The sequence below is a fragment of the Pan troglodytes genome, chromosome 3 (genome assembly GCF_028858775.2).
Source record: "Pan troglodytes isolate AG18354 chromosome 3, NHGRI_mPanTro3-v2.0_pri, whole genome shotgun sequence".
In the NCBI taxonomy this organism is placed as follows: domain Eukaryota; kingdom Metazoa; phylum Chordata; class Mammalia; order Primates; family Hominidae; genus Pan; species Pan troglodytes.
This window is the reverse complement of record NC_072401.2, coordinates 170,801,797-170,819,064: the sequence shown is the minus strand read 5'-3', so window position 1 is coordinate 170,819,064 and position 17,268 is coordinate 170,801,797. Positions and strand designations below refer to the sequence as shown.

The 17,268-nt window shown below is 40.0% G+C and overlaps 1 protein-coding gene across 4 annotated transcripts in view; it reads left to right on the top strand.

Moving 5' to 3' along the window:
- Nucleotides 1-17,268, top strand: part of SH3RF1 (SH3 domain containing ring finger 1) — a 177,069-nt gene that overhangs the window by 133,990 nt on the left and 25,811 nt on the right. For all 4 annotated transcript variants that reach the window (XR_001717276.4, XM_517530.8, XM_016952499.4 and 1 more), the window contains exons 5-8: nucleotides 629-931; nucleotides 7,093-7,203; nucleotides 14,977-15,143; nucleotides 16,253-16,423. Coding sequence is in view for 3 of the 4 variants with exons in the window: in XM_517530.8 (XP_517530.2) it covers nucleotides 629-931; nucleotides 7,093-7,203; nucleotides 14,977-15,143; nucleotides 16,253-16,423 (752 nt within the window). In the remaining variant the exon portion in view is untranslated. The remainder of the gene's footprint in view (nucleotides 1-628; nucleotides 932-7,092; nucleotides 7,204-14,976; nucleotides 15,144-16,252; nucleotides 16,424-17,268) is intronic.

The window sequence follows — 17,268 nt, the reverse complement described above, 5'->3', positions numbered from 1 at the left end:
TATGTGCACATAGGATGATAGCTGATACAATGACATGACAAAAAACATATTAAGAGTTTCTGCCAGCTTTTTGTGAGGTTCTCCAAGAATACAGAAAGAAAGGCAGGAGGTAAATATACATGGAAGCACATGAGTTCATTTTGAATGGTTTTATTCTTTGTCTTCTTGCTCATTTTTACCAAACCCAGAAGTTGCCCCTTCATTGTTCAGTTGTGCTTTGAGCAAATACCCAACCATTATTGTGCAACAGGGTGTCACGAAAAGGGTGACAAATACACCATTTTGATTGCTCTTCTCAAAATTTCACAGTGAGCCGAAATAAATTTTCATTTGTTATTGGCAAGTTTTAAAATCAGACATTATGGAAATTCTTAAGAAAATTGTCTTTACTCTTTCAGTCTTGCAATGGAATTGTTTATTCTTGATTTAATATCTACCTGTGATATAGATACAATGAAGTCCCAATATTGAGAGAAGAGATATCTCACTTGGGAAAAACAGACACTGCATAGGCAAACTTTAAAGTAGTGACTTTAAATTTTGGATGAAATCATGTTGGAAATAAACCTCAGGGAATTCTTAGGAATTGTTTAACCTTCTTGTGTTGGTTTGTTGGTTGCTTTTGCAGTTTAACTCAGCTGCTAAGCAGCTGATAGAATGGGATAAGCCTCCTGTGCCAGGAGTTGATGCTGGAGAATGTTCCTCGGCAGCAGCCCAGAGCAGCACTGCCCCAAAGCACTCCGACACCAAGAAGAACACCAAAAAGCGGCACTCCTTCACTTCCCTCACTATGGCCAACAAGTCCTCCCAGGCATCCCAGAACCGCCACTCCATGGAGATCAGCCCCCCTGTCCTCATCAGCTCCAGCAACCCCACTGCTGCTGCACGGATCAGCGAGCTGTCTGGGCTCTCCTGCAGTGCCCCTTCTCAGGTAAATCCTCAAACAAGTGTTATATAAAAAGAGCTCACCCACAAAAGGATCAACTTACAAACATGTTTGCTCACTGGCTGACAAACATTGCTTATTTTGAACTTCTGAAGATAGTAACTTTTCTGGGAAGCAAAACCTGTCTTCATTTTGTAAGTGGAAAAATGGAGAAGGGAAAGCTAACTTGAGTGTATCAACCCAGAACTAACTACTCTGTCATTTTCAAAGGAAAGATCAGAACTTACAAGATGAGTTATATAATACTTACCAGTTTCACCAAGCAATCACTCAGCCTTACAGAACTTTCTCACAGTACTGCTTTGGGAGATCTTGCCAACTAAAACTTTATCTCCACCCAGATTTAAGATGCCATGGTCCAAACTCGTGACGTTTGTAGTTGCTTGTATCTATGTAACTTACCTTAATATGTAGGCTTCCCAGAATTATAGAGAAGAGAAAAAGAGCAAGGACAGAAAGAAGCATTTAATTTAAATTAGAAATTGACCTCACACTTTCTAAGCTCATTAGTTTATTACAACTTTGGACTGGTATGTAAAAAATAGCCACGCATTATTCTTAGGTTTATAAAAATACATGGGATGACTGGGGCTTCATTCAATCATTCATTCATTCATTTGGCAGACATTTATTGAGCACTTTACTATTAGACCCTTCTAGGCACTGTGTATACCATGATATATAAAATATAGCAATTTGCTGTGTTAGGCTTTAATTCTGCACTACAAAAAGAACCTAATTATAACCCTGCCCAAGCCACGGGGCTGCTATCATTATCCACTTAGGTGATGGCTGTATTTTGCTCAACTTAAAGGTCAAAGAATCTAGTTCAAAGCTGCCTGTCACAAGCAGAAGGAATTTCTTTCAAGTCTCATGTTTCATCTTGAAAATTCATGCAGATTTTACATTCTGCTCCACCATATAGCTATGGTGGTTTTTTTTTTTCTTTAAACATTAAAATGAAATTATGTCCCCTTAAAGAAAAAGAAAGAAATACCAGTCCTGGTCCTCAAAAAGTTTACATTCTAGTAAGTGCCTATTTTGGACCACAGAATGAAAATGTAAAATACAGTTTTTGATATCCCTTGCCATTTTTTTCTCAGCCTCATGTTTGTTTGTTTGTTTTTAATAGAGATGGGGTCTCACCTTGTTGCCCAGGCTGGTAACAAGCTCTTGGCCTCAAGTGAACATCCTACCTGGGCCTCCCAAAGTGCTGGGATTACAAGTATGAGCCACAGCCTCAGCCTCATTTATTTGACCCTGCTCCTTTAGATTTATACTGCGTGTTTCAAGTTAAATGCATTCACTTTCTGAATGGGATTGTGGGATTGTTGTTTTGTGGCATTTTTAGGTGGTAGGGCCATGAAACTCTTACTGAGAAATAAAGACACGCACAACGCACAACTAGAACATGAGTGCAGTGAAGGCAAGGGTCTTTGTTTTGTACACTGATGATATTCTAAATGGCAGACATAAGACATACAGAAAGCACTCAACATGTATTTGTTGGATGAATGAGTCACTTGAAAAATGGGTAGAGAGGGGAACCATGTCGTTTTATATGTAACTAATCATATCCATGTGAGAAAAAGACATGGATCATAGATCAGAGTAGGAAGGGCAAAGTGAGGTTAATCCAGAAAGGTTCAGAACTAAAGATTTTTGAGTAAGGTTCTGAAGGAGGGAGCTAGTGAAGATGGCCACTCACTAAGAGAAAATGGAATCATTTTGATTCTGTGCTTTTTATCTTGGGACCTAGCAACATTTGCACAATGACGTTGTCTTGAAATAAAAGACAAGCTTCTGCCAAGAATAGTGACAGCTCAGAATGGGAATAGCTTTAAGAGAGTGGACAATAATCTTTTGGCATTAGAGAAAATGAAAAGAGAAAAGAAGATATACTGAGCATTTTCATCTTTTACAGAGCGCTCAGCATTCAGGTGTGAGCATGCCTGACGTTACCACACCAGAGCTGGGAATGAAGACTATAAAAGTAGAGCTATTTTTGTTTTGGTTCAAGTAGCTTAGGAAACAAGGCTCTTTCTGTGTTCCATTAAAAGTTTCCCCTTCAACCATTCCACCCCTCCTTCCATATTCCAGTTTGTTCTGTTTTCAGTGGCAGAGTGTTGCCTCAGGGAGAAGTTATTTCTAGAAGAGGCTGGGAGGTGTTTGAAGTGCTGCCTGGTTTCTCCAGCCGAGGTTTACAGAAAACACTACTTATCTAGGGCACTGTGTACATTGGAGGGCACCTCAGGCCACAATAGAGCATTGAGCATGTGTAGCATTTGTGACGTGCAAAAACTCTTCCAACAATGGAGATCAGTGCGTATGGGGAAATGGCTCATGTAAGACCATTTAAAACAGGACTCTCCTTTTCCCCTGCCCAGCAAAGAGCCTGGCTGTAGATTTAACTGAGACCCATTGCTGAATCTGTTCCCTGCTATTGACCTGATTGCTGTCTTCCTTTTCCTTACACTTGTTAACCTTTGCCTACAATTTCCTTTCCTTTTCTTTTCTTTTTTTTTGAGATGGAGTCTCACTCTGTCACCAAGGCTAGAGTGCAGTGGCACTGTCTGCTCACTGCAACCTCCGTCTCCTGGGTTCAAGCAATTCTCCTGCCTCAGCCTCCCAAGTAGCTGGGATTACAGGCGCCACCACCACACCCGGCTAGTTTTTATATTTGTAGTAGAGATGGGGTTTCACCATGTTGGCCAGGCTGGTCTCGAACTTCTGACCTCAGGTGATCCACCTACTTCAGCCTCCCCAAGTGCTGGGATTACAGGTGTGAGCCACCACGCACAGCCTCTTTTTTTTTTTCTTTTTTTGAGATGGAGTTTTGCTGTTGTCTCCCAGGCTGGAGTGCAATGGCACAATCTTGGCTCACTGCAACCTTCGCCTCCCAGGTTCAAGCAGTTCTCCTGCCTCAGCCTCCCGAGTAGCTGGGATTACAGGTGTGCGCCACCACACCCATCTAATTTTTGTAATTTTTTAATATAGTTAGGATTAAGTTTGGCTGAATTGATTAGAAAATTGAAAGTAAGGGGCTTAACAATGTTAGTGTTCATTTTTATCTCATCCCAATGAAATCTAGATATAGGCAGTTGGGTGCTGGCATAATAGCACCACAAAGTTATTAGGGACCTCGGCACCTTCCAGCTCATGTCTACACCATATGAGTGGGTCCTTATGCCCTTGTTTCTATATGGCAATTAGAGATGTCACTGTCACGTCCAAATTGCTGGCAGCTGGAAGGTGAAAGGGACAAGAAGGAAGCCAAAGGGCTTGCTTGCTATTATATTTAGTGACTATTGAGTGATGGCTGAACTTTCAAATACATAAATTGGAAGATTACTTATAGGCAGTGCTTTCCGGGTGGGTCACCAGATCAGATAGATGTTCATGAGTGTCTGTGACTGTGACATGAGTGTCTGTAAAAGCACATGGTGGTACAAGCAGCCAAGATGTTTTGTCTCCTCCTCTGACCACACTTAGGATATTTTTTGGCCTCCAGAGGAGTGATTCATAATATTCAGTGTTTCTATGGCATCTTTGTATTCAGTGGCCTCAGGGAAAGCAAGAAACCCCCACCCCCACCTCCTTTTTGCTTGCCCCAACTCTTCCCCACTTTACTTAGCCTTTCTTGTAGAGGAGACAACTAATTTTTGCAGTTCCATGAGAAAAGGGTAAGCCCAGCAGAAACTCAGGTTGTCCCTATTCAGGGCATTTATTCTAGACATACTCGCCCTTCAGACTGGTTTACTTCTACTTCTTGTCCTTCTGCGTTTAGTCATTCTTTGGTGACTTTGTCTCTTCCTTTGCTGCAGTGCTAGGAAAGCCCTGTATTGAAGGGGTACTTGCAGAATTCTCCATGTCAGTGCTTCCCTGAAGTGCCTGTGATGGCAGATACCTTAGGTAGCCTCTGGTCCACCTGCTCACAGGGGCCTAGAGACATGAAGGGACTTATCCCAAAACCATGAGGTCATTAACAGCTAATTATTCTGTCTCCCACTCTGGGCTTTTAGAGAAATGTCAATCAATAATGATATCTTTCTAAGATATGTATAGGGTCAGGCCCAGGAAGTTGTATTTTGGTAAGTTTTTTTCTGCCCCAAGGGTTCCTTGATAATAATGTCTGTTACCAGTGGAGGGTGTCCATGTCCTTGGCGTTTTGAACAAAGAATTGGACAAAATACACAAAACAAGGAAAGAATGAAGCAACAAAAGCAGAGATTTGTTAAAAATGAAAGTACACGCCAGTATGGGAGCAGCCCGAGCAGCGGCTCGAGGGCCCTGGATACAGAGTCTTCTCAGGCCCAAATACTCTCTAGAGGTTTCCCATTGGCCACTTGGTATTCACCACATGTAAATGAAGTGCTGGCCCACAATCAGTAGTTGGGGAAAGCAACCAATCAGAGGCTAAAGTGAAGTTAACAGAGTTGCACTTCTATGCAAACGAAGACTTGGCCCACAATCAATGGTTGAGGACAGCAACCAATCAGAGGCTGAAGTGAAGTTACAAAGCTATACTCCTATGCAAATGGCTGATTGGTTACAAAAAGCAACCAGTCAGAGGTACTTTCAGTTTCCCACCTGCGGTTCAGAAAAGGTGGGGGTTTGCAAAGTAGCCTTTGGTCCATTTGTTACTTAGGCGTGGAAAGTTAAGGTTTTCTTTTCAGTTTAGTTCTGGGAAGTCAGCGTGAAACAGCCTTAGGTTCCCTGCCTTCAGACCCGATTCTCCTGCCTCATGTCCACTTTGAAACCAGTGTGCTTCCCGTTAGAAATAGGTTGGAAATAGACTTTGGTTCACAGGAAAAATAGAAAATGAGGGTTTGGAGTTCAAGACCAGCCTGCTCAACATAGTGAGACTCTGTCTAATAAGAAGTGCGACATAGTGAGACCCTGTCTAATGAAAAATAATGAGGAGAAGAAGAAAAGAAAGAAACTGGGTTTGGGGAGAAACTCTTTTTGGTGCCACCCCCTGGATCTACTTAGTTTCAAACTTTAGTTCAATCAATATATAGACTAATAGATACAGATGAATTTTAAAAGATTGCAGATTCCGTGTATAGCATAGATTTATTTGTGAAAATAAATTACATGCCGTGATGCTGATTATGCCTGGCTTTGGTCGGGCCTACCCCAGTGGGAAACTGAAAGTTTCCATTAGGTCCTCTGGGAACTAACCTCTGAGCTTTTCTTTGTCCTGACAATCTTTTTTTCAATGTGTGGGAACTGAGAAAACTGTGTTTGGGATTACATTTTTATTATAAAACCTAGCATTTTGGGTGGGTTATTGTTTTCTTAGGGAGGCAGGTACCAGCCAACCACATTGCTTCTATTCACACTGGAGGGGAAGAAACACTTCCATTTGTGCAGGAACCCATCCCCCTACTTCTGTAGCTTCTAGTAACACCACTGCATTCTGCAGTTGGACCTGCTATGCAACCTGAGTGAAATTGATCGAGTAACTTAACACAGGCAATGAAATGACCTGAATAACTCAATTTCTTTCTAGTAAATTAATCTTGGGTTGTATCATGGATAAGACACCTTTGAAAACAACTAATTTGGCTTGACATTGTTCCTTTAAAGATTTTATAAGTAATTGCCCGCTCTAAGCATGTCTAGGCAGCTGCATTTTAATTATGCATCCCCACCAAAAGGTAGAAGTCATGAAAAATGATCCTGAAAATAGCAAAATACCTGAAGAATTTCACATAGATTTAACGTATTGATAGACAGGTGAGTGTTCAGCCACTACCCACCTTAACAGGATCTTCAGGGAAATTGTTAGGAGGCTAGTTGAGCACCAGGCTGACCATTGGAAGGCTGGTTTGATTCATGGTGGCATACAAAATGAGGCAATGTGTTACCGTGAAAGCCAATGGCAGTTGAATTCTGTAGGTAAGACACTGTCGTGACCAGTATTTATCACATCACTCCCCAGCATCTAGTAAAATGCCTGGTTCAAATTAGGTCACTGGTAAATTTGGGTTGAGCAGACTAAAAGGGATTCTACCTTCCCCAAATAACAGAAAGTACAGATTTTTTTTTTTTTAATGTGACTTGCCTTTCTAAGGTTTAGCCAGTATATTCTGTTATATTAAACATAGTCTTCTTTTTAATAACTTTTCTTTTCTCGGCAGGTTCATATAAGTACCACCGGGTTAATTGTGACCCCGCCCCCAAGCAGCCCAGTGACAACTGGCCCCTCGTTTACTTTCCCATCAGATGTTCCCTACCAAGCTGCCCTTGGAGTGAGTATAGTTTCTCCCATTTTTATTTCTCTTTTAGGTCTTTAGTCATGTTAATCTGGCACACTCCACCTCCTAACACCTGCAGCGTATGTTCATACTTGTTAGGTGAGGTGGGTCTCTATCTTTCATCTATTATCTCTGTTAATCTTAACAAAACATTAGAAAGTCCCTTGCCTGCATCCTGCAAAATTTTTAACAGTGAGGATCAGTGGCCTGAAGCTATTAGAAGAACTCAAAAATACATTTAATTTTCATTAAAGTTCAACCTGATTTTCTGAAGCTTAACCTTTATTTATTTTGAGTTTCTAGATCCTGCTTATTTCTTATAAAGACACATTTATGGAAATACTAAGGAAACAGGTCCTGAAGGTGGTTTACTTTGAGTCACATGACAGATCGATACCAAATCTCTACATTAAAGATTCATTCTTTAATTTCTTGTCTTGTGTCCATATGGTCTGTAGCTGTGGCTATTTAAAGACACCTTCAGTCTTGGAAGGCCCCCTTAGATTATGTTGATTTCCCTTCTGAAAACAAAACATCCTGTTTTTAAGCTAATTGCTTAAAAACATCCAAATGGGAAAATAATAGGGAGAATTAGGGTAGCCAGGAGATACAGATACAAAGAAGAGGGCCATTCTGGAAAGAAAATTAAAAGGGAAGCAACAAGCAAATGCAGCCTTCGGTAGTAGAGAAAGACTGTTGTTTAAGACCTTGTTTCCTAAAATTGTAAGCAAGGAACTAGCAGTTGTGAGACATCTCTCATCCAGGCCAAAGCTTTGGCTTATATTTTCTATTTGCTCCAGTGCTGAGTTGAATTACGATAGAAAAGATCATTAAATTAGACTGCCCTAGTACCTACACCATTGCATCACCCTGCCTGCCCACAGTCGTAAGTTGTGCTGTTTGCAGAGAATACCATTGGTGTGTCCTGATGATGGGGGTGCAGGCCTGCGGTGAAACAGTCAGGGTTTGAAGCCCAGCTCTGCCATTTATTTGTTATATGACCATGGAAAAGGTACTCTGCCTCTTTAAGCCTCAGTACCCCTAGCCATAAAGTAAGTATCTACTTCACAGAGTTAGATCATAGAAAGGGATGAACATTATTGATCTCCTTTTTGGGCTCGGTTGAGGGCTGTTGCAAGTTGGGCCTGGTTCACTTTGTTACAGTTTTCTTTGCTGTCTGTACCAGGAATAGGGAGGCTTCTAAGCAGCTGGTTTGTTTTTAGGTTGTGGGTTTTATACATGTTGTAAAGATTTTATTTCCCCCTGCTAGAGTGCTTAGGGCCAGATTTGTAGCCCCTCCAGCAAAGACTCCACAACATAATTAGTCAAAATGTTGGCTCCGGCTGGTTTTATTGTTTTCATTTTCCATTTGCCTTGTTTTTCCTATTTGTTATTTATTTTGTCTTGATACATCTATAAATAATTGAAAACTGATTTAGAAACAAGGTGGGATATAAATAAATATAGAGTTATTACCTAGCTTGACTTAGGCTTTTGAAAACTTTTTAGAGTTAAGCATGTTCTTGTATTTAAATGGAAGTTAATAATGTTGTAGCTAGAGGTTAAAGGTGTTTTTTGTTTGTTTTTTTATTTTCGTTTTTAATGTTTCCTGAACAGTTACAACTTTCTTGATAGTACAGCTGCTTGGCAAAGGAGAAGATGCCTGGATTCATCTGGGGAGAAGATGAATTTCAGTTAACTTTTAGTGAAATTTGGTTTCCCTGAGATTCTATTAGCCCTGGATATTTGACCAGAGCCAAGTTCCTTAACCATCATGACCTCTCATCTCCAGGGGAGACTCTCTCCTTTCCTTCCCACTCACAGTACGCGTACACAATGAGTTGATATTTTCATTTCCAGATGACTGCCTTGCATGATAAAATTCTAACTTGATTTCTTAAGGGAAAGAAAATGACTTAACTTTTCAGATAATAGAAAATTTAATTATAGGTTAAGCATCTCAAATCTGAAATCCAAAATGCTCCCAAATCTGAAACATTTTGAGTACAAACATGAAGCTCAAAGGAAGTGCTCATTGGAGCATTTCGGATTTCGGATTTTTGGATTTGGGATGCTTAACTGGTGAAGTAAATATTTTAAAATCTAAAAAAATTCAAAATCCGAAACACTTCTGGTCACAAGCATTTGGATAAGGGATATTCAACCTGTAGTGGGAAAAGACATAAGGCTGGCTTAATTTTAGCTCTTGTGGGCTGAAAATTATACAATGTAGTAAATGGCCAGTTGCTCTTACCTGGAGGCTCACTCTGAGGCAAATCAATGAGACAGGTCACAAGAGAACATGGATATACAAAAATTAATTTACATTCAGCCATTTTATTTTAGGATTATATAAGAAAACCTGCATGTTAAGCAAGAGGAAGGTTGATTAAACAGTATGTCTACTGTGCCAATTTCATTTAATGAAAAACTAATTATAAACAAACCTGTCTGTCATCCCAGGAGATGTCTAGATCTCAGAGTGCCTGGTAGGTTGGCAGAAATGTTTTAGATGTAATATGTCAGGTTTAAGTGGAAAATCTCAGTAGCAGGAGCCCTCTGCATCTTATATTAATTGTGTCAAGCATTCTATTTAAAATTTGAATTGGTTCCGAAGACTGTGAGTACTATTACAGCAATGGCACACAGCTTGGTAGAAAAGAAGGCAGGCTTTTCATGGTATAGATTTATAGGTAATAAATGCCACCAGTAGAATAAAAAATGAAAATTATTTCCAATGCTTTTTTTCATGAATTGAGATTTTTAAATCTTTTATGCAGAACGAAGTTATAAAGATTGTCCCATACATTTCACATGTAACAGTTAAAATTTTAAATATCCAACATTATGAGCAATATTGGTATTACATGTATCTAATTCAGACATCAAACTATTAATAGTAGTAGTAATTTTTTTAAAATCGCTTTTTAGGGGAGGAGGTTGAAGATCTTAGTCTCGTATCTTCTGCATAATGGCAGAAGGCCTTTTAAAACAAGTGATGAATAATCCCCGATCCTCTGGACCAGCCAAGAGGTGGTTAACTGCAAGGTATTATAAGGTAGTCAGGTCAATAAAGGTAAATACCACTCATGGCCAATTTATAAACAGATTGCATTCCAAATTTTAAAATTTTAGTCTGGGTGTGATGGCCCATGCCTATAATCCCAGCACTTTGGGAGCCTGAGGTAGGAAGATCACTTGAGGCCAGGAGTTCGAGACCAGCATGGGCAACATAGAAAGACCCTGTCTCTACAAAAAAAAATTTTTTTTTTAATTAGCTGGGCATGGTGGTGCATGCCTGTAGTCCCAGCGACTCGGGAGGTTGAGGCAGGAGGATCACTTGAGCCCAGGAGGTTGAGACTGCAGTAAACCATGATTGTGCCACTGCACTCCAGCCAGGACTAGATGCTGTTCCTAAAAAAAAACAAAAATAAAAATAATAAAAATTTTATACACATACATGTTTGTATGTGTATATTTAAACAAAGTTGAATGTCAGATTCTCAGAATAGCCAATATGTAGCCATGGTGGAGGCTAAGCAGAACTTACTGTTGTGGGTGGGTTCAGGGAATTGGAAGTAGAGGATGAGGCTGCCAACTTTGGTAGTTTGAAAGTTAGAAGTAGAGCCTTTGGAATTGGCAGGAGATCTAAAAATCAGGGTGAAGAGTAGGATATGGTCAGAACTTTCATAGCAGCAACAGGAAAGGATTCTAGCATCTGGGGAACTGAGACCTCTTATTCCATACCATATTGTTCTAAGAAGGGGATAGAAGCACATAGTGTATTTTCATTCATGAAATGCTCATTGAGGATCTGTTATCTTCTAGCTGCAAAGCTAGGTGCCACCAATACAAAGACGGGTGAGACAGTCCCTGACTTCACAATCTCATTAATCATAACAATAGCTTCTATTTATTGAGCTTCTGCTGTGTTCCAGGGCACTGGGAAAGACAATTTACATAAACTATTTCTAATTATTAACTCCATCTCTCAGGTTGGTATAGTGAAACATAGAGACCTTACGGAATTTACAGAGTCACTTAACTGATATACATATCTCTCTTGTTTCTTGTAGATCAAATGTGGAACAATAAATTTATAATTTATGCATGTAGATGGTAATGCTGCTGAACTTGGTAACACTGTTGACCAATTTCAACAGGCATCTCCATGTAGTAGCTTGAACCATTCCCTCATCAACCAGTATTCATGCATCTGAGTTCAGTACACACAAGGACTGTTCAGACATGTTGATATGTAGGGTTGAAAGTGGGCTGAATGGAAATCAGACATTTAGAAAGAAATAGTGGTAGATTAGAGAATATTAATGATATTTGCCCAAGGGACCCAGAAAGGCTTAGTCTATCTTGCCAGTCACTTTTCTACCCTGGGAGTGTGTGAGGGAGATGCACACGTAAGAGATAATTAGAAAGGAAATGAACCCTTTATTTTCAGTTGAACTTGTGTCCAAAGCTCCAATGCAAAGCACTTTACTGGTAAGCTGGCCTGTAGCCCTTGGCCCAAGTTTGAGACGTACTGGACCACTTCCCCTCTCTTTAGCCAGATCCTAAGATCCAATCACTACCTGGGCAGGTTGCATGAAAGGGCAAGCAGAGGGGAGAGTGCCAGAAGGGAGAAGTTTCACACTCATATACTTGAACTTTTCACTCACAGTGTCACTAGCATTGTCACCTGCCAGTGTTCTGAAATGCTGCCCACTCAGAGAGAAGACACTTCTTCCCTGGGTGCTCACTCTAGCAAGGGAAGGAAGTCGAGGACTGCCCCAAGAGGCTGAGCCAGGGTTGGAATCTATGTTTTTTTTTTGACCCCAAAGGCCATGCTCCTTCAGTGATGTAACACTGTCTCTTCTTTCAAGATCACTGGGTCAGGAGAAGAGAACCTGGACATGGCAAAATATGACCATTTCCCATTAGCACACCATTCTTAAGTCCTAGTTTTGGTGAGCAGAATATTGTTAACAAAATGTGAATTTTGTGTCATTTTCTAGAAGGTCCATAGCTGTTTTTTGCCTGTAGTAGAGAGTGTATACTTGGCCTCTGGTGCCTGGGCTGGCCTGGACTACGAAATAATAAGCAGGACTCCAGGTCACCTCCGGGTGAATGAAAGGCTACGTGTGGTTTTACTCTGTGGAAATTTCAGGTCTTGCAGGACAGCAAACTGCCTGAAGCACAATACACAGTGGATTACCTTTTGAACTTCCACATCACCAGATTATTTTGGTTTAGGTTGTTTATAAAGCAACCCACAAAATTTCCTAGTCTGTCACAGCTCTGGAGTCACCAGAACCCTATCATTTTACCAACCCCACAGGGGCAAGCAACATCTAGGAATCTGATTTTAATCAGAGTTTCTTGATCTTCATCTGTTTGCTCACATACACACAAATTTACACATGCAAACGTGCATGCACTGGGAAAAGATCTGCCCAATTTTATTAAACCATTTATGTTTCAGCCACAGAAAGTGAGAGAGAACTCTTTTCTGTCAGGAAGAACCTTTGGGATCTTTCAGAATATCCTCTTTGATGCCATATCTTAACGTCTAACTCTCACTGTTTGCAAAAGTAATGTACATGAAACATTTAACTTAGTGTATTTTGTGACAAAAAGTGATTTTATATTTTATTACAAAATTTTATTTATATTACAAAAGATGACATGTTTTTATCAGGTGCATAGATGATTTTTGTCTTTTTCTTTTTAGGTCAAATTAGTACAGCCTCTGTTTTAATAAAGTTAAGCTATAATAGATGATTTTAATTTCTGTTTGAGCACATGCCATTAGTTTTCTGCCTTTCCACAGCCACACTGTTTTGAGATTGAGCTTAGAAAGATTTAAATGGAAATCAGTGAAGTGGTAATTTTACAGTTTCTCCATATATTACTCTATATACAGTGTAGACCGATTATCTCACCTGTCAAACTGCTGATGCATTATTATCCATGAACTGTCCAGGTCACATTTGCTGTGACCAGGATTATCTTTATCTCTGCTTTGTCACTGGAAAGAAGCCTAACAGGATAAATGCTTGCCCTTCTCCTGGTTAAAGGTTTTGGAGGCTCTAAGCCTCAGTACATGCAAATTCCAGAGCTATAACAAATCTTTTTTTTTTTTTTTTGAGACGGAGTCTTGCTCTGTCACCCAGGCTGGAGTGCAGTGGCGCAATCTTGGCTCACTGCAAGCTCCGCCTCCCGGGTTCACGCCATTCTCCTGCCTCAGCCTCCCGAGTAGCTGGGACTACTGGCACCCACCATCACACCCGGCTAATTTTTTTGTATTTTTAGTAGAGATGGGGTTTCACCATGTTAGCCAAAATGGTCTCGATCTCCTGACCTCGTGATCCGCCCGCCTCAGCCTCCCAAAGTGCTGGGATTACAGGCGTGAGCCACTGCGCCTGGCGAGCTATAACAAATCTTAATGCTGCCATATTTTGAATTGAGAATGTGAGCCACATTTTCCTGACGTTCCAACTTTTTGAGCTAACCTCCGCCTTCTTCTGGTTTGCACTTTGTAAGTGGCTCTGCACCTCATTTGTTTCTGCACTAAATGTTCTGCAACCACTTTAGCTACAGTGTGGGAAAAATCTTTATTGAAAGTCGCTTTAGCAAAAAATTAAACATAATGCATCGAATAGTTACAGCGTACGTCTAGAAATTTGAAATTTTTTTCCACTCAGTTCGTTATGTTTCTGGAACTATGTATGTCTATATTAATAGCCAGATGTATTATAGTGAATGGTGATGAAATTCAAATTTTTATTCCAAAAAACAGAAATAAGATGACTGGGATAAGCTCTGTTTAGAAATCATTGGATCTTTATTTTGTTAATATGCTGACATATAGAAGCCATTTACACTTAACTAGGTAAATTCTTTAGTCTTCTTATTTCTCCTTTGACTTAGTTTTTACATCTAGTGGTTCAAAGATCTGGAGAGGATGAGGTAGCGGTTCAGGCAGTCTTTGTGTGCCTGTTTTCCCAAGAGTTTCAGTATACAGACCCTAAAGAATTATCTGGGTTTATAGATCAGAAGGTAACAATTGCTCCATTGATTTTCAAAAGGCATGGAATCCTGTAGGCAGAACCCCATTAGGCTGTGCCCATAAAGGAACCAGCAGCTTTTCACTGGTGTACTTGTTAAAGATTACCAGCCTCGATAGTACCAAATTTCAAAAGCTGGCAAAGTTAAGAAAAGAATAAGCAAAAGTAGCAACAATGGTCCAGTGACTGTGGCTTACTATTGTTTGGGCTTTTTGTAGACCAAGCATCAAAGGAAATTTTCTTCTGAGGGAATGATTTGAGATATAGTACAGCTACATTGTGTGTTGTGTTTAAGTTTCAGATTACAGAAACAATCACAAATTAATTCCTAGCAAGCAGCATGACATGGCTACCCGCCTCGAAAGGCATTTGGATCCTTGTCCAAGTCCATACTTTAAAATGCTATTAATCTTAAGATTACATGCTATTGTTTCATTTTTTTTTCTTTCCCTCCTCCCAAGGGTGATTACTTACCTGTTTGCTGAAAAGGTTGCTTTGGCTTTAAGATTTTAAAGGAGAACAAGAGATGAATTTGTAGAAGCAGGCTTTCATATCAGTTAGCCTGCTGATTCTGCCCTGTGTGGATTCCATTAAAGTCTTGTTCTATGGATTTATGATTCTTTTTCTCTCCCACCTTCCATAGGAAGATGTAAATCAGTATTTTGTTCCCTTTTTTCCCTTTCTCTTTATGTTTTTCCTATACTAGACTTTGAATCCTCCTCTTCCACCACCCCCTCTCCTGGCTGCCACTGTCCTTGCCTCCACACCACCAGGCGCCGCCGCTGCTGCTGCTGCTGCTGGAATGGGACCGAGGCCCATGGCAGGATCCACTGACCAGATTGCACATTTACGGCCGCAGACTCGCCCCAGTGTGTAAGTGAGGGTGTCGTCTATTACGCTTATGTGTTCATTTAAACGAAGTCCAAACCTCAGAGGTCAAGAAACACCTTTCTGACATAAGCTGATGACAGCGTTATGGCTCACCAAGCGGTCTGTGTCCTGCAAACTTCTACCTGGTCATGCATGTAACTAGGGAACTGCTGAAAGAAAATCAGTCTGATACATGAGCTTGCCAGAATATTATATGGGTATGAAACTGCCTCTTTTGTACAACTCCTGTTTGAACTTTTTATCTTTATTTTCATTTCTTGCATAAGAATACTAGTAACAGAAAGGTATTCTTCACAAATCATATCTAGGTCTAGTTGCAGTGTGAATGTAAAAAGCTTAAGTCCTCAGCAATGAGTATCCAGAAAAGTTTATCCTGTTGAGAGTTTATTTATGGCAGAATACAGCCAGGTCTTCGTGGATCCTGCATTGTGTAATTTTATACACCAACTGTTTAGAGCACTGGTAAGAACTATAGGTTAATGTTGCCTGCCTGGTTACCGTGTGTTCGTGGGCACAGTCACCTTGCATCTTGGGGTTGTCTTGTACGTTTTGTGATCTGGACTTTGTTCTCCCTTGATTTTTTCAAATTCAGTCTTTTTCCCTAGAACTGAGCATAAAAAGCAGGTGTAGCTCAAGCCTCTAGGTTCAGCTTGTGTGTAGAAGCCAGCGTGTTGTGCTTCCCAGTGGGATTTCTTACCATATGTTCTCATTTGGGGCTACTTCTCAAGCCTAACAAGTGCCATTTGAAGAACTCAGTTTTCCCAGTGGGTACATAATCTCTGGTAGCAAGTTAGGCACTCTTGGAAACTGCATTAATTCTTTCACACTATGCAAATACTATTTGGCAGGATAGTAACTTCCACACTGGGAGGAACAGGTTCTTAATCAGGAAGGCCTCTGCCTACTTTTAAAATGTAGACAGCAAAACCTCTTTCAATGGAGAATTGTCAATGCTACTTATAGATTAAAGGATTATACTTTCAGTTTACATTTGTACAAAATGTTCAACACTTTGTACCAAGGAAGAATTTTGAGCATCTTGGGATTTGTCTGTTACTCAACCTGAAATCAAATATTATTTTCTATTCTAGGTATGTTGCTATATATCCATACACTCCTCGGAAAGAGGATGAACTAGAGCTGAGAAAAGGGGAGATGTTTTTAGTGTTTGAGCGCTGCCAGGATGGCTGGTTCAAAGGGACATCCATGCATACCAGCAAGATAGGGGTTTTCCCTGGCAATTATGTGGCACCAGTCACAAGGTATGGTTTTGAATACATTGTTTACTATGTTCTAAACAGAGAAGCTTTGTTCTTTTCCATGGTTTTCAGCCTATCCAGATTCCTTTCACATTATAATTGCCTGTTACATAGCCAAGGTTTTAAAAATCCATGTCTACATCTGCTAAAATCCCTTCTAACTCTAAAATTTTTAGCTTATTTTCACATGGATATATGTGAAATTATAGGTTTCTACCAGTAAATGTACTGGGTTTTAAGTTATTTGCTTTAATGGGAGAAGGTTCAACAACACCATTTTCAGTATTTTTCTACTAGAAAAGGCATAGTGTTGATACAAAGAAAAGCTATATTATTAATACTTATGTGTTTATATAATGCGTACTATATGCCAGGCAGGCAGATTTATAAATGCATTACACTGATTAACCTTACTTCTTAGTTGCTGTTACATTGAGGCACAGAGATATCATACAGCTTGTCTGAGATCACATAGTGAAGAAGTGCTCAAACTCAAACCCTGGTGGTCTAGATTTATATTTATTTCATTAACTTGGTAATTACCTCTGAATTCTGACAATGAATTCTATAATATAGTCAGAAATAAAAATTTTAAGTATAGCCATAGATCCTTCTCAACTGAGGGCAGTTTTGCTTCCCAGGGAACATTTGACAATATCCAGAAATATTTTTGATTGTCATGACTGGAGGTTAGGGGTGCTACTGGCTTTAGTGGATAGAGGCTAAGAGTGAAACATCCTATGCATAGGACAGCCTCCCACAAAAAATAATCATAATCTGGCCTAAAATGTCACTGAGGTTGAGAAACCCTGTTATAGAGTGACAGGAGCTTTAGATATGCAAAATTT